The sequence below is a fragment of the Octopus sinensis genome, unplaced genomic scaffold, assembly GCF_006345805.1.
Source record: "Octopus sinensis unplaced genomic scaffold, ASM634580v1 Contig13644, whole genome shotgun sequence".
Taxonomy (NCBI): domain Eukaryota; kingdom Metazoa; phylum Mollusca; class Cephalopoda; order Octopoda; family Octopodidae; genus Octopus; species Octopus sinensis.
Window position 1 is genome coordinate 176,335 of NW_021833024.1, and position 21,728 is coordinate 198,062.

At 37.0% G+C, this 21,728-nt stretch overlaps 1 protein-coding gene, 1 non-coding gene and 1 pseudogene across 2 annotated transcripts; all 3 read right to left on the reverse strand.

Moving 5' to 3' along the window:
• Nucleotides 1-1,038: 1,038 nt before the first annotated feature.
• LOC118760845 lies at nt 1,039-3,972 on the reverse strand. Its single transcript, XM_036499326.1, has 2 exons — nt 3,797-3,972; nt 1,039-1,954 (listed from the first exon to the last, which is right to left on the reverse strand). The coding sequence occupies exons 1-2, from the start codon at nt 3,970-3,972 to the stop codon at nt 1,039-1,041; spliced, it is 1,092 nt and encodes a 363-aa protein (XP_036355219.1).
• Nucleotides 3,973-4,077: 105 nt separating this feature from the next.
• LOC115229736 lies at nt 4,078-7,523 on the reverse strand (annotated as a pseudogene).
• Nucleotides 7,524-17,334: 9,811 nt separating this feature from the next.
• Trnaa-cgc lies at nt 17,335-17,406 on the reverse strand. The gene has a single exon. It is a non-coding gene; the product is annotated as a tRNA-Ala (tRNA).
• Between the last annotated feature and the right edge of the window lie 4,322 nt (nt 17,407-21,728).

Below are 21,728 nucleotides of genomic sequence, written 5' to 3' on the forward strand. Positions count from 1 at the left end.
GTAAATAAACATTGGAATATTCTGTATTTCTGTGACAGCTCGCATTATCCAGTATTAAGACAATTTTTCTCTTTTCATTGATCATATCTTGATTTACTTTCCATAACCATTTCCCAAAATATCACTAGTCATCCACGAATTTTTTGATGCAGCATATAGTACTCCGTGATCCTCAGCGTTAAAATTTTTTAAACACCTAGGAGATTTGAATTTTCCAATTAATAGAGGTTTTAACTTTTCACCAAGTGCATTACAACAAAGGAGAAGGGTAACTTTCTCTTTGCTCATTTTAATTCCATTGCATTTGTCATTAAATTGAACAAAAGATTTCGACGGCGTTCGCTTTATGTATAAAGCTGTTTCATCACAGTTAAAAATATTTTCACTTCCTACAGTTTCCAAACAGTTGTCATAATCAGCAAAAAAATTGGAAACCGTAGAAAGGTCAGATGAATTCTTTTCTCCACTTATAGTTTTAAATAGCAACTCGTGTCTTTTCTTGAACCGGTCTAGCCATCCATTTGATGCCTTAAATGATTCATAATTTATCTTTTTAGATAATTTTTTTGCAATCAGTTTTAAGATAGTTCCAGAAATTGGAAGAAATTCATCTCTCAGACGTAGAAAAGTTTCAAAAACTAATCTATCTAATTCATTATTTGGATCATGTGATTCCTTGATTCTATCGGATTCAGTTAATCCCGCGTCAAAATAATAAACAAAATTTTGTTTAATGCGAGAAATAGTACCTGTAATTAATAATTAGTTAAAAAAGATACCTTTGCTCGTTTTATACTTTTTAGCAAGATCTCTTTCTGAAAATTGACCATGTTTTATATCTTTAGCGATTTTAATTTTTATAAACTAACATTTTGTAATTAAATAAATTAAATAAGTGCCCCAAACCGGGGTCATCAAAAATAAATAATAGAATGAAAAATTTACTGTTTTCAAAAACTGCCCCTAAAAGCGGGGGTGCCCCAAAACCCGAGGGTGCCCCACCCATGGGGTCTGCCCCAAACCGGGGTCGTACTGTAGTTATATTTCCACACGTGCGGCACTTGAAACGATTTTCTTGATAATCCTTGTCCAATCTCCCCTGTTGCATGCTAAGTTTCTCATTGCGTCCAGATCATCCCCATTTTTAAGCTTGCGGTTGATTGATTTGAGGTCAGCATCCAGCACCTCCAGTAGGGTAATGCGCGGACGTCCCCGAAATTTCTTTCCACTAGCGGCAAAATATTCTTCCATTGCCAAGTTTGCGGGTGACGTCTGGTCCATCCGTAGGACATGTCCGAACAGTCTCCATCGGGCTTCCATCACATCCAGAATCACAGGTTGCGCTGAGCATTTACGGTAAAGTGCCCCGTTGTTGATCCGGGTCGGCCATTGTACCCCACATAATATACGCAGTTGTCTTCGGTGGAAGGAGTTAAGGTTTTTAATTTCGGAAGCAGGGATCCTCAAACAGAAGGAGTTGTATAGCAAGACCGGTTTCACAAATGCATTGTAGAGGCGCAAACGAAACGCAATTGTTACCGGCCTGTTAGCCACCCAATCCGTTTTCAGCCTGTTCAGCGCGGCCGTCGATAGTACTTTCCTCCGGGTAATGTCCTCATTATCTCCGAGGAGTGTGCCCAGTTTTCTGGAACGTCTCCATTCATCATCTAGTCTTGAACTTATGCGTGCGACTTCCGTGATTTCCGTTTTGGTTGTGTTCACAGTGAGGAACCATTTTCCAAGCTCTGCTGGGGCAACATCAAGTAACCGCCTCAAGGCTGCTGTGTCGTGCGATACAAAATCCACATCGTCAGCGTATACAATTTCGGTGATTTGCCCGTTATAAAAGAGCCTGAGACCACGCAGAGCCGCCTCCAGGTATATCACGAACAGCAAAGGGGAAAGCAAAAGGGAAAATTTTTTTAATAATGAAAAATAGTGGCGAGATTTAGAACTTGGCGAGGAATAGAGATTTATTTAGAAATTTTCCTTTTTTGAAAATATGTGGAGAGCAATAAAGGTTCGACTGTAACATAGAATTGACCGTTCTTTTTAAATTCAATGAACAGAGAAAACTACTGGTATGCATAATTGTTAGTTAGGAAGAAATGATATTGTAATTCCTTTAAATATAACTCGCCGATCGTAGTAAACATCTTTAATTTACGCCAAAAATGCTTAAAATTGGATGATATTATAAAAAATAGACAATAGTACAGATGTTTGAAAATACAAAGTGCATGGAAATGCAGAGATATGTGTTTAAAGATCAAATGGAAACTCGGGGTGGCTGTCTTAGCACTCCTCTTGTATTCCTAGACGCCGATCATTCAACGACAGTTCAAGTCATTAGTAATGACTTTCAGGACTTTCAATAGTCACACAAAGAACGTTAACAAATTTCTGTTTATTGATTTCCGTTTCATCAACAAGTATGAATATACAGAAATAATTGTATCTTTTCCAGAAATAATTGTTTTAAGCATTTCAATCAATTGATATTGCAAATCTGGAACTATATTTCTGCACCAACTTTCGCTGGGAACAGTAAATCCGAGATTATTAAAAAAATTAATAAAGTGTTCATTTCTTATTTTGTAAAGAGGTATATTCGCCTTCGTCATCATTTCGACTAAGCAAATTCCGAAATTTTTCTTTGCTTCAAGTTTCGGAAGAGTGTTGAGTTGCGTTTGAAATTTTGTCTGTTTTTTTTATGCCGGGTAGTTTCCCTGTGCTGCACCACATTAAACGTTTTCGTAAAATTAACAAAAACCGAGCATTTCAAACAAAATAAACGTCCAGCTGAATCAATCTGAAGTTTAGACGGGTATCGTTTAATTATTTTTTTTTAACTTTTGATTGTTAGATTGCTTTTAAAACTATTAAAAAATATAATAATAGTTTATTAATTATAGAAATAACATCAATATGACCAATAAAAAATAATATGACTTATATGACTTTTGGTTGCTCTAGTCATTACTATCCCTACTACTCTGCCCTCCAGGGTGTCGTGGCAGTAAGTGGTGAACAAGAGTTGTAATTTGTGCCGGGAGGGAGAGGGGTGTACGTGAGTTTGGACAGAAGGGAATTTTGAGTATGGAGAGGCAGTCGACGGAGGGGGGATTGGTTGGAAATAAGAGCAGTGATTTGGCAGGTCAACTCGTTGCAGCTGCGTGCAATATTATCCAATGAATGGCAGGTAATGAGTATTCAGAAAATAATTGGAAGTGATGGGCAATTTGTTGGCGGAGGAGGACAGTCCTTAACAGGCTCCTCCTACATCTGCACACTCCTCAGTGAGTTAGACCAGCCATTCCTCACATAACATTCTCCTCAACACTACGCCACCCACCCAGTACTTGCTCACCAAAGTACTCGCTTGAGTTGGATCTATCAATTCAATGTATTCTGAAAAGCCTAGAGGCACCTAATGTGCACCAAAAAAAGACTTCGTCCCAGCACAATGACTTTGCCAAATCGAACCTACTCGAAAGAAATTTCTCAGCTCGGAAAATTAATTAATTCGGTTTTAACTTGATCTCAGTACATAAATTAAATGTCCATGTACCATCATCCACAAATAATAAACGAATAAAGACTAATAAACAAATTAAAGTGACACACCGCTCACATCACCGAATTTTACATCTAAAGAGATGATGAATAAAGACAACGAATATTTTCCGAGTCGTCTTCAGGGAGTTGGGGAATGGCCTGCGTGTTCCGAGTGTCCATTCCAAGTCTGACTGAGATGGGTGGGAGGGACCCCAAAACGGTGGGCAGATTGGCCAACTCGTGTCTCATTTCAGTCGTCAACTTCTCCAAATGTTCAAACACTTTTTGAAGGAGAGTAATACAAAATTGATTCCCCTCATCTGCTCGTTCGAAAATAATTTTGTTGCATTCCACGATGTGACCAAACTCGATAAATCGGTTGTACAACTGCAGAATGGGATCTGATGGACTCATTTTTATTTCCATCTGCTCGGACCTGTCGCATTGGTCCTCAATCACAAGCGCCTGTTCCAACACCTAGAAAATAGTGAACGTAAAAGTCACTCGGAATCGCCTGGAAAGTGCCTTGTTCTTGATTTCGAGGTAATTAGGTTTGTTTACATAGTCACTGAATGGACTGTTGATTATCTGGAAGTGTTTGTCGTTGTTTATGTCCTGCCACCGCCCGTACCCATAACTTGACAGTCAGCAATAGAAATACTAGGAAATGCCTGCCAACAGCCAAAAGTCGTGTTTTCTATTCCAAATCGAGTCTCTCTTGCCCTTCGAGACAAGTTTCTCCTCCGAATTCCACATGGAGTGCAAATCAGTGAATCCTCTGTCACATATATTAAAGTCCCAGTCGTCGACCCCCTCAGTCTGCTCATTCGGATTGTACTCGTCGATGGAGAACCCGTTGACATGTCCGTACTCCATCACCTTGTTGCGGATAATACTCATTATGGCAATCCTCATCAACACTTGCTTGTTGTTGACTCCCTCAATCGGACTGTCCGCCTCAGGGTCACCCACGTGCTTGCAAAACAGTTCCGAGTACTTCTCCAACTCCTTCAGAGATTTACGACTCAGGTCACGGTGTGTTCTGCTATATAAAGTAAAGGAATACTTCCAGACTGCCAACTGTCTTGTATTCGGCAACCCGTATCTCATCACGTTGTTGTAAAACGCCTTCCGTTGACGGTAGTTCAGTCCGTAGATCTCCACTTGTCCGTGAACTTTGGCCTTTAGAGGCACATGACCCACATTCTTGGAATTGTTGCCTGTTTAAAGACAGTCACATGTACTCTCATCAGATGAAACACTGTGGGAGTCTTCTCCAGAAGAGGGAGCACTGTAGGCTGACGAATCAGTGGATGCCCCTCCTTCTTCGCCAGAATGGTGGGGGATTTCGTAGTTTGTGGGCTTCCTCGTCCTCTTCCCCTTACCCAACACACTATTCTCCATTTGCTGTTCATATTCCGCCCTCAATAACTTATTCCAGAACTCAGGGTCTATATTCACTTCCGACTCTTTCTCCTCAACTTGGAGCTACACATTCAATCGACTTTTCAACCTCCTCAGGCTTGACGACGAATTCGGCCACTTTGAAAGAACTCAAATATTCGTTCATTGCCAATGTAGAGTTATCACACGTGTTGTCCTGTTCCCTGTCCAACAGTTTACTCACTGCCTCGTCATCCCATATAATATTCCCGTCCCCCTCCCCATCGTCTACTCTCTCAATCAATCACCACACCATTTTCATCCGTTTTAAACAACTCCTCAGTTCCAAATCTCAAAATATCATCGAGTTCCTTCTTGGACATGAAGGTCTGTTTGGACCCATCGGCGTCCCCCGTTCTGGAGCGGACGACCAAATGGGTCAACATCATCTTCCTCTTGGCTACTTGGGCAATTCGTTCTTCCACACTATTCCTGGTGACAAACCGATAGATGAGCACTCTATTGGACTGCCCTATTCGGTGAGCACGACTCAACGCCTGACAGTCTACTCTCATATGTCACCTGAATATCGTTGTGTGGATTCCAATCAGAGTCGTAGATCACTACCGTGTCTGCTGTTGCCAGATTTACTCCCAGTCCCCCTGCTCGCGTAGAAAGCAAAAACACAAATTGCTCGGCATTGGGAGCTGGGAGTGCCGGACATGACAAATACCGTTAAATCTGTCGATGGCGTCCTGTCTGGCCGACCCTGTCACCCCTCCGTCTATACGCTCGTATTTGTAGTTCTCATTCTCCAAAAACTCCTCCAAAACATCCAACATCCTCGTCATCTTGTAAATCAGCCACACATGTCTTACTTGACTGAATATGAGCACACGGTGCTTCCTCTGATACAATTGCCTCAACATCTTGGCCAGCAATTCGAGTTTTCCCGACGCCTTAATCAAAACATTCCCATCCAATGCACCATTCTCCAAACGCGGGGCATCCTATAATAAATATGAGGCAAAAGAACGTCATATGCTGCCTTGAACAAATAAGGATGATTACACAACTTCTTGAGTTCCATCACTATGTTGAGAAGAGAGACTTGAGGATTCCCCTTTGTATTCAAAGCTTCAAAATTCTTTGTGAGAATGTACTTGCAATACTTTCTAAAACATTTTGGTAAATTCTAATACTTTTGCAGTGGGGAAAGGTCAACTCGAATTATAAGCTCTGACTTGCCTGGCATATTCAAGAGGACATCCGATTTGAGTCTCCTCAACATATGCGAACCCATTATTTTGTGCAATTTCTCAATCTGTTCCTCTTTGGCAATGTCCGCAAACTCCTCCAGGAATCCCTGACAGTCACTAAAATTCATTTTCCTCACAAAACTTGAATTTAGCAGCTTCCAAAAAGTTCATGAGATGAAACAACTCCTTCAGGTTGTTCTGCAGGGGAGTCCCCGTCAACAGAACCCTGTAATCGAACAAGTAGTGAGTCAATATTCGGAAGAACTAAAAATAAGAAGAATGGGAACCTTGGAGGAACTATTCTTAAGTCGGTGAGCCTCGTCGACAATGAGAACTTTCCAGGCATATGTCGACAGAATCTTCTTGTCAATACATATCAGCTCATATGAGGTCAATAACACGTGGAATTTGGTGACACGTCTTTGCCTCTGTCGGTGGTGGGGCTTCTTTCTTGACCTCACTTTGTCACTGTCCACACACTCGAATTCATACTCACTACAATCGGGAGAGGAGACTACCTGATGATTGCCCGACTCTTCTTATCCCCGATGTAGGTGACCACGTATAGTTGTGGTGCCCATATCTCAAACTCCCTTTCCCAGTTGATGAGTGTACTCAAAGGCACTGTCAGCAGGAATGGACCAGTCACTTTCTCTTCGGTGAATAGTTTGGAGAGAAACATTATGCTCTGAATGGTCTTGCCTAACCCCATTTCGTCAGCCAAAATTGTATTTATGTTATTCTTCCACGAATGGGTCAGCCAGTTGACTCCCTCAGTCTGATATGGATGCAATCTCGTCGAATTCTCTTTCTAAACATTAGACTCAACAATAACGTGAATATTGCTGTTATCCTGCGAATTGTCGAACATTGACTCACTAAAATGACCTCATTGGACATTACATGTGCTTGTGATATTTCTCAATGTGTTCTTCCATGTCCGTTATTTCGGAATCGGACTTTTCCCACGTGCATTGATCATATTGAAGGTCTCGCCATTTGACCAAATACAACGAATTGTGACTACAGATTAGAAAACAGTCAGAACTGAGATATCAAACGCTGAATTGTCAGCCACTCTGGTCGGACTCCATTCGTTGTGAGTTCTTCCCACCGAGAACATTCGTTCTTTGACGAATATCCGTAATTCGCAGGGAAAACCGACATGTCGGCTCTTCTCAAATACGACCGGAGCAAAGAAGGGTGGAAGACCTCCATCTGAGTACTACTCACCCACGAACAATTCCAGTACGAACAGTCCAGCCATTTGACGAAATATGACCGTGGGGAATCCGCCTGGTCTCCCTCAGACCGCCAATTCATAATTTTCTCGACTTTCCCTGGCAGAGGCTCAACCTACCACATTTCTACAACACAGCCAAACTCTGCACTTTTTGCAAACCCAGTGACCCACCGCCTCGTCTATCTCTTCCGGGGGTATCCCAACACAGCCTGGGTGGAAAATATGTCCACAGGATTTGCACGTGACAAGCACGTTTGCAGAGGAACGACACTTGCGACAGACCGGCTCGTTCAATTTCTTAACGGAGGGGTCTTTCTTAGCCTCTGTCCTTACTTGGAGACCTCTCTCGACCTATACGTGGTCGGGAAGTGGATATACACATGTCGGACAATTCCAAACCCCTTCTGGAGGATTGTTCATGTCAGGAAGGATGCAAATCAGGTGATAAGAGCGAGGACAGGAGTCACACAGCATAATTTCCCCGCCTTGCATACAAATGTCACAATAATCGTGGTTTTCCTCCATGTTGGACATTTCTTCGTTGTCGGAATCCAATCTGCGCTTCCTTGGACGTAGTTCGGTGTACATGTCTTCGCTTTGGTCGCTGTCGTCTTCGAAATTCTTTAGTTTGAATAAATTGGACAACTTTTGACCGTTTTTTTGCCTTTCTTGGAGGCAAGTCTGAGTCTGAGCCAGAATCTGAGTTTTGTAGATATCCTGAATAAAGTGTAATAATACTTGTTTGACGACGTTTGCGGAGATTTATGTGAGATTTGATATCGTTTTTGTAGTCTTTAAAGTACTTGATTATCAAAGATTTTCGCATTTTGCTTCCTAAATTGCGATACTTTGAGCGAAGAATTGGTTTTAGTTTCTGTGCAAAATCTTTATGAGTTAAATTCGATTCAAATGTCGAGAAATCTATATTGTGGAAGGTTAAATCGTTTTCTGAACAAAAATCGGCGGCAAATGACTAATACTCGGATATCAAGCAAGTACCTCATAGGTCGACATTTGTCACCAGCTAACAACAGTCTCTTCAAATTTTATTTATCTAATTTTAATAATAGTTAATTTCAATATTTTTATAAAAAACATTTTTTATTTAAATGAATATTGAATACATTATCTAAAAATGGTCTTTCTAAATAACCTATGGAAAGACGACTATTTTCTCATCTGTCCAAAATTAGTACAATTTTTATCAACTGAATGACACATTTAAGGCACAGGCACACTGCTGGACCCTGACAACCTTCATGAACAAATAGATGTTGACATTTTTAGAAATTATATATATCTTTATTAGGCTACTTCAAAAATATAAAAGCATCAAAATAATACCAACACAATGGAACGCGTAAATAAACTTAAAGATTGCTCGTTTCAACTTTTTTCGACAACTTTTCAAATTGTAAAAATAATGATGTTCACGTCATCTAATCTCTGGGGACTAAAATGTCTTCTGGGGGTGATTGGAGGATTTGTCTACACATTATGTGTCCACAAATTTGTAATTTCTAATGTCAAAGGACAACAAGTATGTCCCTTTGATTTAAATCCAAGTTTTTTAATTTTATTATCACAATCGTGATTGCGTCTTTATCGATGATGGGATTTGCTTTCAGTGTCCGTGCCAGATGCATTTTTATGCTCTCACTGGTCAAGATCAGCGGCCATCAGGGACGACTTTTACTATTTAGTTTCATTATTACACTTTTTCTCGCAAATTCAATGGATACCATATACAACAACGCACAGGAAGTGACCTCGGCTACTACCTGCCTTGTTTTTGCTTTTTTTAATTTTAGGTTGATGCAATGAAAGCTTCGAGTGGGAAGAAAGTGCAATCGATGATGGATATGTTCTCTCGTTTCCACAAATCGACAGTGAGCATGCACAGAGAAGAAAAAGAAGGAGCTCTTGACTTGTTTGGATTTAAAGACGTGATGTACATTAAAACAAAAGTTTGATTGTTTCTGAATTATTTTTAGAGTGAAATAGAAGCTGAAAAAAAGACAAAAAAGAAAACAGACTTTTCGAAGCCAGTCAAAATGCTCTCAAATCTTATGTCAAAAGCAGAAAAAATGTGTCGAGACATCCAACTGTAATTATCCGTAATTATACCAGGAAAGCGGAGGAGCATTGTGTCAAAAAAATGTCGAGCATTTATGGTGCTCGATATTCGCATTTCTTTGGAGGAATCGGAGCATTTGACTTGGACCTTTGCATGAGCAACTCCGGAAGGTTGTGTGAGCGTGAGCAATCTTTCGACAACAAACTGTTTGACGAAAGTCATTTTCCTACCGACGACATAGAAGAAACAATCGGAAAAGAACTTAGAGATCGCACAACCGTCAAAGTATACATTTTATTTTTACAATTGTACAGATCACTATCATCCGAACACAAGAACCACTAGCAAGATTCACGTGGAATGAACTTGGCACTAAAATTCGGAGCATGTTTGGGATATTCAAAAGCTCTTCTATTGCCTTCCTTCGATTTGTTCAAGTGTTGATGTCCTTTATTTTCGTGACAATGTATAAAGAAGCGGTCGACTACTACGTTGGTTACTTGACTGATATACAATTTGACAACAATTATATTACTCAGAAATTCAGGAAAAAAGATGCTATCGTGTTTAAAAATGTATATTTACTGGGTTTATCTTTTAGAAAAAAGGAAGACAAATATTGCCGCTGAAAAGTGCTGAAAAAGAAAAATACATTGACGTAAAGGCAGCAAAAATGACTTCATTCGAAAAAACCACATTGTTCACAAATATCATAAAAATAACATTTTTGTGGATCATTCCAGTCAGTGTAATGATTCTGGCCGACTATTTACTATACTACATCATTATGGAATTTAGAGAGATTTTTGTTGGAGGAATAAAAACAACTACGGCATCCAACCTAAAATCTGAGGATGTCAAAATTAACCACGAGGGTGTAAAAAAGTACATCGGAAAATTCCTTGGCGTATTTTTATGTTATAAACATCTATAGCTTGTCAAAATTCTTGAAAGTGAATCTTTTTCTTTTGAGAACACGGAGTGCATTCCCAATCCCGTGCAAACACCAATAATCATCATCAAACAAATTTATTTTTGTTTTTTTGTGATTATTCTTTCCTGCTTTGCCGAATCATATTTTTTACGTTTTCGTAGAATTATTTGCAGGTAAAATCTATAATGGAAAATTAATCTAGTTATTTTTTCCCAGAACGTGAAAGTAAAAGAATTGATTATTTGTGGGAGTCAATTTCGAGTTACCGTGAATGGCTGCACACTCGCTACGAAAAAATATTTCAGATTAGAAAAAAGAAATTAGAAGACAATGATTTTCTCGATTTGTCGAAATTTTTAGAAAAAAATATTGAAGAAATCGAAACGAACTATCAGGAAACAAATTGTTCATTTTGTGGAGAAAAAATGGAACAAAATTCAATTAATTGTCCTGATGATACCTGCTTTGGATCTTATTGCGTTTTTTGTTGGATTCGTTTAAACGAAAAATGTCTTCATGAGAAATATAAACATGAACAGCTATATATTTTTAACGAATAAATTTACTTTATTTGTTTTCTTGCTTAGCAAAACCTTTAAACCAGGGGTGCGCAAGCTTTTTGGGTTTGCGGCCGCATAGTATTTTTTTTCCTTCTCTTCCACGGCCGCACATTTTCTGCATTATTTTTTCGATATTAATATAGTAATTTTTTTTAATTATTAAAAGTGACCGCATAAGTTGCCCATTGTCATCGAGACCGAATGAGTTCTAGAGTCTAATGTAACTGAGGCCATAGATGAAGTTATAAATATAAAGTAAATAATATAAATATATAATTATTAGACCAACCCCTGTTAATTCTTCATTGGACAGACTAAGACTTATTCGAACTGCAATGTCTGTCAAACCTCTTGTTGATATTCTCGACCAAAACGTTATTAATACACATAAAAAGGAACCAGAAGCCACATATAACTCGAATCCATTGCTAAATGTACTGCCCCCTCCAAAAAACTCATTTCTGGACGAGACCACTGAAGTAATCGAGGATGCTGACTATTCCCCGCCACAAATGGAGGATCCCCAACCAGATATGGAGGAACCTTCACAAGAGACCGAAGATGTCAGTCTTCTATTCGGAAAAGGACAGGTCCCTAGTCAAGTCGATATAATTGATGTTTTGGGTGGTGGAGGGCACTATACGGGACTGTCAGAGAACTTTCCAAAAAAGATTTGGTACTTTTGTCGAAGTGGTCGCAGTTTTTTTTGAAGATAATTAAAATTAATTAATTTTTTAGTGAAAAATAGATTATTTAATTTATAACCCTCTATCATAATTTAAATGGTTATTAAAATTATTTAAAAATTTATTTAACCAATTTAGTCATTTTAGTACGCGGCATCCAAATTCCAGGACTGTAGAAGGAATTTATGTCTTTTACAATCTGTGCAAAAGATTCCTTATAGTTCTGTATTTGTTTTCGCCACATAAATTCTGAAAAATAACTAACTAAAAAAACCGGTACTTTTGTCGAAGTGGTCGCAGTTTTTTTTAGGCCTTTTAAAAAATCTAATAATTTTTGAGGTGGAATATATTATATTTTATTTAAGTCCTCTATCAATATTTAAAATATTATTAATTTTTACTAATTTATTTTCTAATTTGTTTAATATTATGGCGAGCATGTACCTAATATTGATATAAACTGGCACTATAGGTCACATGGAAAATTCTGTTGTGGACTTATGCAACATCAAATTCCGACAGCTCCCAATAAGTAAGGAGGATGCAGTGCATTTTCTGTATAATATTTTAAATTATTGATAGAGCGACTTAAATAAAATATAATATATTCCACCTCAAAAATTCTCTAAGAAAAAACGAATGGAGGCTGCTGGGTTGTTTGACAAAACTTTGACTGCCCGTGAAAGACACAAAAACCAACTGACTTATTTGGCCCAACAGGTCAGGTCTGATTATGAGGGTCGTAGGCTCTGGAAAGAGAGAATGAAGTGTGGACTGACAATATGAATGCCTGTATGTTGCGTAGAGAGAGCAAGTCACGATATTGATTCTAATTTTTGTTTTTAAATATTTGTAATTTCTTAATTTTGTGGTATATTCGTTGCGGTATTTTGTGTTGTAGGAATCATTAGTGTTAAATTATGTGTAAATAAATATACTAAGCTGCCTTCGGAAACAGAGGATGGGGCAGTTAAAATTGAAAATAAATTAGGAAATTGTCATATTTTGTTTTTTTTATTGTTAAAAAATGGCAATTTAACTATCTGGAAAAATAAGAGTTGTCGTCAATGGGGAAGAAATGCTGAAAGCAATATTTTTTTGGGAAATCAATAGACGGATGTACATATACAGAACTACGATGATAAAACTGAATTGGATTTGGAGTAGCAAAGATGTCTCCCAGTTTTTCTCTATGGCTGTGAATCTTAAAAATTGTCCAAAGCAGACAGCAATTGAAAGTAAACTACGACAAAATATTAAATGACAAAGTTCTTGTAAAACCATCATTATCGATAATTTGGAAAAGAAAATTCTGATATCTGCATTTACTGGAAAAGAAAAAAGGAAAAACAAAATTAATTTAGACATGGTTTTTTCTCCAGTTGATCTCCGTTGCTATCGTGAGAGGCAACGCAACGTCAATTATGTTGGCTGGGTCCACTTCGGATGGATGGCTTTGTTAACTTCCAGTAAATTACAATTATGTTCTATTTTTTTTAAATCTTGAATTTTTTTTAATGGGAATTGTATTTCGTTAGTTTTGCATATTCGCCTCGGCCGACGAACCGGGTCGACAAGCCGTGGAATTCAAAGCTCCCTTGGCAAAAGAGTCGGCACAGGTGACGTCCCAAACAAGCTGCTTGCCGGATTCAAAAGCAAAAAGTATACAGCCGTCTGGACGTTTTGCATCTTCAAGGACAAATCCCGTCGGTTCCAGAATTGAAGGAAAACCAGGTCTTTCCAGAGCTTTGTGAATTAGATTGTTAATTATATTGTTAAATCGGCCGGCGCTCATTCGACAAGACAGAGGATGTAGCGTCAACTTTATCCCCACCACGACAGGGGTGAGGTCTGCAGACAGGGAGTCCAAGGAAGATACCCAAACGGAGTGAATCCCTATCGAGGACAGTGAAGGGAGTACATTCAGCCAGGAGTATGGCTGACAGGCGGAACGGAAACAAGCCAGTCTGTGTTGGTCGAGAGTGGTTCCAAGTCAGTTGAAGATCGGCGGCAAAGAATTTGATCCCAATCCCGCTGAGAAAAGACATCGGAAGGGACTTCAGAGAAATTGTGTTTCCAAAATGCGAGGGCCGAATCGATATCAGAGTCCAACGATGATTCAGTAGTTGTTCTAAATTGTTCATCTTATTAATGAAATTTACTATTTAGACATTAAAAATCATTAAAAAAACCGGACATCATTTTTTAGAGATTGTAGTGCTGATTAAAGACAGAATTCGTAAAAGAATTTAATCGCGTTTACTCAGAGAACGAATATAACTTTTCAACCTTATGGTTTTTTTATGTAAATTTTCTGGAAGATCACTCATAGCCAAGGTGTATTTCGATTATAATCATCTCCTAATTAGTGTTGCTTACGTTCTTAATTGAGTGCAGTGATAATTAGGTGGCAGACATGTATAAATTAGGGTATTCAATCGACGGGTCAATAAAAACAGGAACTAATACATATCACAGACTAAGAGATAAATTGTTATTTAAAGCATTCTAAACGTTTAATTATCTATAAATAACTTATTTTTATTATGAAATTAAATTGATTATTATAAATTTAAATAAAATATGTTATTTCAAATTTGTCGACCGTATTTGTCGTTTACAACAAAGTGAGTTTATTCATTATTAGCTAGGACGACTTTATTGGGGACTGTCAAAAACGAACAGCTGTGTTTAATTAATTTAATTATTGTTGTTTATTATTTGTTTCTTTCGATTATTATTTTATTAATTTTAAATAAATATTTAAAATTGTTCATGTTGACGTGTCGTGTGGTCAATTCTCAACTTAAGGGGTTATTTCAGTGCAGAAATGTCGCTAATTTTACTGCAAAGACCCTCGACGAATCAGTCAGTGGAGGATCCAAGAACTCAAAGGACAAGAGCAAATAAAGCTTATTTCCCTCCAGATAACTTGCTTGAAATTATAAAGAAAATAACCACTCAATTTGGCGGGAAAAATCGAGCTGATTTTCTCGAAATTGAGCTGCCTAATACTAGAGATAAATTCCAGGTATATTTGAATAAAAAATCCTCAATTCACTCTTCAAGGAACTGGGACACGTGATCCCCAACAACATGCTTTCGGGGATAACACGTGTACAACATATTTACGATTTTTATTCCCGCGCTGCTAAATATTATTAGGTCAGTCTGTAATTATTTTTTAATTAACATTGTGTGTTTAGGTCATTATGAGGAAATTACTCAATGCATTGGCCACTTTGCTCACTCTACGAGGCTTTTGTGGAGGGGACTGATCCTTGACTGTAAATAAAACATGTTCCTCCGTGTTGCTCAGACAGGACTTTATCACCACTGAGGAAGAAGACCTACTGACCAAAGAGGTCCACTATCATCTAAAAAGAGCCAAATATCAAAACAACCATTTGGATGATGTAAGATACACCACATGAGGCCATTGTGGGCTTCAGAGAACTGGAGAGACGGGACTGGTCTCCCCCATTTCCCCTATTACTCGTGCGAGATAGACTGTCTTCAAGGAGACGGCGAAATAATGCCCTCTTTCCACGTGCTGGATTTGAGCGAGGATGGGTACATTTAGCCGCATGTGGACAGTCCGAGGGTTAGAGAATAGTTGAGCGTTTTAATCACAGAATTACAAAATCACTTTCGAATTTGAAGTATCCTAATAAAAATAAATGTGTCTCGATTTTTCAATCTACATACAACAATACACTCATTATCAAATGATACCCCATTCAAGGGTTATCGAGGAATTTTGAGTCTTTACCACCCAATTGGAACAAATGTCGATCGAGCATGATGGAGGGTGTTTTAGCATCAACCATCTCATGTTCATAGACGACATTTAACTGTTCACTCTACTAACACCGAATTCTTACTAAGGTGGAGTGGGTTAAGTGTATCCCAAAGGGGTCAAGTCACACTTATAGATTATGAGATGTGTATGATGGCGTCACTCGTCAAACCCGAACGGAGCTTCCAGCACAGGCAGCCGCTGGGATTCGAACCCTTGAGTGATGGTATCGGTTGATTCTAATCCATGCATTGCGATGCATTTTTCAACACTGAATTAAGTTGCTACTGATTCCTACTTGACTTTTGAGAAAAGAGCTAACATATATACTTTCCCTTTTTTGTCTTTTCTTTTGATTCAAAAAAATTCTTTTTTATTGTTATCTTTATTTGTTTGTTCGCTTTTTTGGGAGCCAAAGTTAGTCAATTTTTTCAGATTTTAACAGTACACATATTGAACTTCATTTACACAAAAAAGGCAATCTGATGAAATAAGGCAATTTATCAATTATATCAACTCTGTTCCGTCGATATAGACATAGCTTTCGACTTAGCTTTAAGGAAGATTCTATTAAGGAAAATAATTTAAAACAAGTTTCTAGGGAAGCTCAAACTATGGATCACCAACTTTCTAAGTAGACGAAGGAGTAGGGTGTGCCTCACAGGACTGAAATCTATGTTACGTTTTCTGCCTAGTAAGACACTGGTATTGACCAAAAATATGGATCCAAAACAATAGTAAGACATCATCCTGGCATCAATAAACATCATTTGCGATTTAAAATTATAATTAAAGATGTCTCATTTTTAGTTAATTAACCAAGAATCGATGAAAGCGAATTTTACGTGACAACTGGCTAATTTTTTTCCTTACGACGACACCAACTATTTTTAATTTCGATGCCTGTTTTTTATGAGCCAGTATTCTTTTCCATTATCTACCCCATATTAACACGTTTTATGTACGCGGTCACATCGAGGATTATCAAAAATTCCTATAATTCTACACAATTATACCTCCTGAATACAAATAATTTGATATACAAATTTTAATCCAAATAGGACCAATTTCCAGTAAAATTCTTAATGCCAAGGAATGATAGACATAATTTGTGAATACTACTGGATTGTTTTTATATCTGCATTCTTATTTCTATTATAAAGTGCAGTTTCATAAACCATTCCTAGATAAGGGTACTGTTCAGTTGTGCTGATTCCCCAATTTTGAATGATATATTCATAAGCGTAATACGGGTATCCGCTTTTACATCGACAATACTTACAGCAATCAAGCACGTTTTGTTCACTAAGACTAACTAACTTGCCATGCTTAAGCGCATATATACTTTCTATACTGGAAATCTGGAGAGTATTTATTTACAAACTGAGCTAAATATACAGCATGATCCACAATCAAGCTGATTTTTAACATTTGTGACTACATTTTTATCACATTTTAATATCCAATTAACAGATTATAGTAAACCCCTGATTCTTCAGCTAATTACTACTAGGGCAATAGGCAGTTATAGAACATGTAAAAAAACGGCAATGGAACATGTCCTGCCTCGTTCTGTTGATGAAAGTTTAAGTCTCCTTTATCTGGGAACAAACTCAATATTAAACGCGTTGAAAGTAATTATCTTCTCTAGAGGCAAACAGGACAGCTTAATAACGATAAACCACCAATGGTAGTTGGTTAAACTGCAACCCCTGTAAGACAACTGAGAGGAACGAATCAGTGAGTATCGGAGTCTGCCTACGCTTATTTTAAAGGGTTAGCATATAATTAATTCATAAAAACAGCAAATTAAATAATTTTAAAATTTTAAAAAATGGAGATGCCGGGAATCGAACCCGGAACCTTCCGCATGCGAAGCAGACATCATACCACTAGACCACATCCCCATTTTTAGGTATCAGGCTAAATTCTGTTTTCATCACATCTCCAACGATTCTTTTAGACCAGGCGTGTCAAACTCATTTTTTCCGCGGGCCGGATTAAAGAATTTTTAGGCTCCGCGGGCCAGACTATTTATTTTTGATTTAACAAAATTCATACTATGATTTTTAATTTATAATTTTAATTTAAAATCATTTAACAACACATTTATTAATTTTTATAATTAAAATATGTTTCAGCAACTTGACATCTTTTTTTTCTTCATAATAGCGTCAATATCTGGAGTTAAATCCTGAGTTACAGTCAATCTTAGAATCTCATTAAAGAGAAAAGTTGTTCACATATCCGTCGATTGAATACCCTAATTTATACATGTCTGCCACCTAATTATCACTGCACTCAATTAAGAACGTAAGCAACACTAATTAGGAGATGATTATAATCGAAATACACCTTGGCTATGAGTGATCTTCCAGAAAATTTACATAAAAAGGACCATAAGGTTGAAAAGTTATATTCGTTCTCTGAGTAAACGCGATTAAATTTTTTACGAATTCTGTCTTTAATCAGCACTACAATCTCTAAAAAATGATGCCCGGTTTTTTAATGATTTTTAATGTCTAAAATTTAGACTATACTGCGATTTTGATCATAGGATCATTTTAAAATCTGTCATCCAGGAAATCAACCTCTCACCCTTCTCGATTTTTAGATTTTATTCCTTAAATGAATCCCTGAAGCGTCAATACCGGAATGAGACATATGAAGAAAATGAAAGAGTATCCCTGACTTGTCTGATAGTTTAATCAGCTCCATGAAATCAACATGAAACATACTTCATATTTTGTACATATTCATTTTTAATAAATTAATAAAAATTTGACCCCAAGGATATTGTATTTAATAATAAATATTTTCAAATGAGCGATGTGGAAGACCTCGTATCCTATCTAAATAATACAATCGGGGCTATCATTCCCGAACACGAGTCATTGAAAAGCCTCAGAAAATCTCTTGAAAATGATATTTCTGCAATAAATGTATTTTAACATATTCAACTAGACAGGCTAATTTTGAAGACTTACATTCACCAAAGGAATTAGCCAATTTAAAATCAGACTTGGCCGGTCTAAAAGAACAAATAAATTGCATAATAAACAAACGGGAGTCACTCAGAATTGACTACACTCAACTCAAGATTCCCCATACAATTGAGGAAATGGGAGAAAGTGTCTCGGAACAGAAGAAAGCGCTTTTAGCAGCTGCTTTTTTAAGTTTTGGGCAAAAAATAAGTAATTTGGTGTAAGATTTGTAATTGAGTGATTTTAAGTGGTTTGGTTTTAAAAAACATGACTTTTGAACATTTTACTGAAGCGGTCAAATATAGTGAGTCTATTTTTGATATTTCCCTTCAACTTGAAGCTACAAAATCCCAAAAAATGCTCGATTTTGTGGACAAATCACAAAAATATGTACAAAAAAATATACTTGAATTTCTTTCTCGGTAAGTTAATTTTTTATAAAACAGCGAATTGTGGAGTATTGTGAAAGACGATTTCCCAAATCTCAAGACAGATCCTCCAGAAAGAGCAAAAAAACTGGATTCGGTCAAATTTCAAACTATTTTTGAGTATTTTCACTTTTTTGAGTATTTTCTGGCATTAAACTTTAAAGAAAACAGTCAACTTATTTTTCAAAGTCGAATAAAACTGAATCGAAAAATATTCAAAATTGCCTGATTTCTAAAACTCTGGCTGAACCGTTTTTGAAAAGATTTCGCTACCATTTTACATCCAAATCTCAAACCAACTCTCTATCCAGACCAGAATGGTATCTCCAGAAAGTTTATTCCTGGATTTTGAACAACGTGGAGTTTCTAACCCTCCAATTACAGCCATTAATTCTACCCAAATACTCCATCAATTTACAAGTATTAGATATATAATATTCGAGAACGAGTTTATAAATTTGCTTTTAAGTGCTGTTGTGAGTAAGATTGATGGTGATTTGGATGATTTGCTTGGAGATGATTATTTGTTGTCTCATTATATTGACGAATTGGTGCTTTTCCAAACTAGATTGGCCAAATTGACCAACGTTTCTTCCAGTTATGTCCTTATTGAGTATTTAACTGGAAATGAACGCTTTCGATCTGCTTGGATTCGGATTGAGGATGATTGTTGGGTCTAAATGTTTATTCTTGTAGGTATAAAAAGAAAAATGAGGAATATTTTGAAGCGAATTGATGACGGTTTTGAGGGAAGAATTATTATGAATGAATTTTCTTGGCTAGTGGCCTCAATTCGAGGTTGATAATGAATTTTGTGCTGATTGTGGCAGAAAGAATTTCCATTGCTTGTGAAATAAAGTTCAAATATGAATTATATGATATTCTCCTCAATGTAACGTGCGATTTGGTTAAGGAAGTCACAAAAAGAGCCAAACCTGCACTTTTGAGTGACAAATTATACATTGGCCTTAATTTCCTCGGCGAGATTCGTCGCTTATTTTATGAATTGAATTTCCACATGGTTTAAATGTTTTAACCATTTCGAGGATTTTTGTTTTGCTTTTTCTTGTTCATTGTCGCCGGATTGTGATGATTTTTATACTCGGGGGCCCTTTGATGTAATAATTACACAACTTTGTGGATCGATTGATAAATTCGTTGATGTTTTGGCTGGTAAAATTGTGGCTCAGTTGGATTTGATTGTTGGCATTTGGTTATCAGAAAAGTTCTATTAGTTTGTAAATTCTAGTTGGATTTCGAGTAAGGGCTTGGATTCAGTTCTGGTTATGTCAGAGGGTGCACAGAAGGTGTATTTGAGCATTGAATCTGCCTTAGAAGATGCCAAATTGAGAGTTTCCGACTCAGTCTTTTGGACTTTGGTAAGAGTTATAGCTTGTAGGGTTGACAAATGGCTTTTTGATAATGTTAGTGTCTACATGTTTATAAAAAGATTATTTGTCAAACCAGTTTTGGGGCATCTGGGGCGAGGAGGATAAGTTTTGAGATCAAAGATTGTTTGGTAGGAGAGTTATTTACGAAATATAAATGTTCTTATTCAGACAACCTCGATGACTTTTTTGCACTGTAATTTATATTATTAAGTTTAGTTGTCAAGATGCGATTACTCTGTTACAGATTGATGTGGTGACTGCTAGACTATTGGCCAAGTTGGTGGTTTTGTGCCAAAATACGTCAATGTCATCTGACTTTGAAGATTTGAATCTTTTATTGAGCCGATTGAATATTCGTGTGCTGGGGAATGCCGAAATTCATCATATTTTAAAAAAGCGTCCTGATATTTGATTTTTATAATTTATTTTTTTCTGCTACAAAAGTACCGAAAAGGTACTTTAGCCTAATAATTCCTTAAACTTGGAAAAATGAAATTTTTGAACAAGTTTCAAATAGGGTTTAAATTAAATTCAATGTTATTCACAAAACTTATTGAATTTTTCGAATTTCGGCTTTTACTAAATATGCCAAATCTGGATTTTCAGATTCCCATTTTTCTGCTGAGTTGTCATTGAGCCAGTTTGTTGAATTGATTGTATTGCGTAGATTTGTGATTAATTTTTCTTTTAAATATAAAAATAAAAAATGTAAACCTATGCTATTCAACTCTGAATTCATCACAAATTCGTTAGCTACTATGATTTTATTAATAAAATTATTTTTATTATGACATAATTTGATATACAAAATAAACCTACAATAATATCCGACCTTCAATAGATTTACAAAAAACATTTGATTTTTAAAGTAGATAACTCTTCTGCTTCAACAGATTATTGTTTGATAATCTGTATGCTATACAAATTGATGACTAACGTGGTGGCTTATTATTATTAATAAGCACATTGAAAAATAGCGTTAGTAAAGTTATCTTGCTTGTGCCACCCTCTCCTGGATGCGTTTTGTTAATCGCTTCCTAATCCCTCTGTTCCTCGATAGTTCCCTCAGGTGCTCAAGATCGTCTGCTGATTTCAACCCTTTTTCAATCAAAGTTAGGTCTTGATGCAGAAGGGTTGCTAGAGTAATTCGTGGTCTTCCTAGGAAGGTCGTTTCCGGATGAGGAGCGTACTGGTGTTTCATTGCGAGATTTGGGGAGTTTTCCTGTCCATTCTTAGAATAAGCCCCATCTATTAATTCTTATTTCTTCGTCCAACGGATGTACATTTTAATTGAAGTAAAGATGTTTGTTTGATATGCGTTTTGACCAAAAAATTCTTAGGATGTATTTCTGCTGCATTCTATGGAAGGAATTCAGATTTTCCATTTCCTGCACTATGAGTGCCCAAGAGGAGGAGTTGTACAATA

What these genes read in the sequence shown, in the direction of transcription:
- LOC118760845 (XM_036499326.1), bottom strand. Translation starts at nt 3,972, where the DNA reads ATGAGTCCATCAGATCCCATTCTGCAGTTGTACAACCGATTTATCGAG. An exon ending in ACGACTGAAATGAGACACGA is followed by an intron (nt 1,955 to 3,796) that starts GTTGGCCAATCT and finishes TTCCTCGCCAAG; the next exon opens with TTCTAAATCTCGCCACTATT.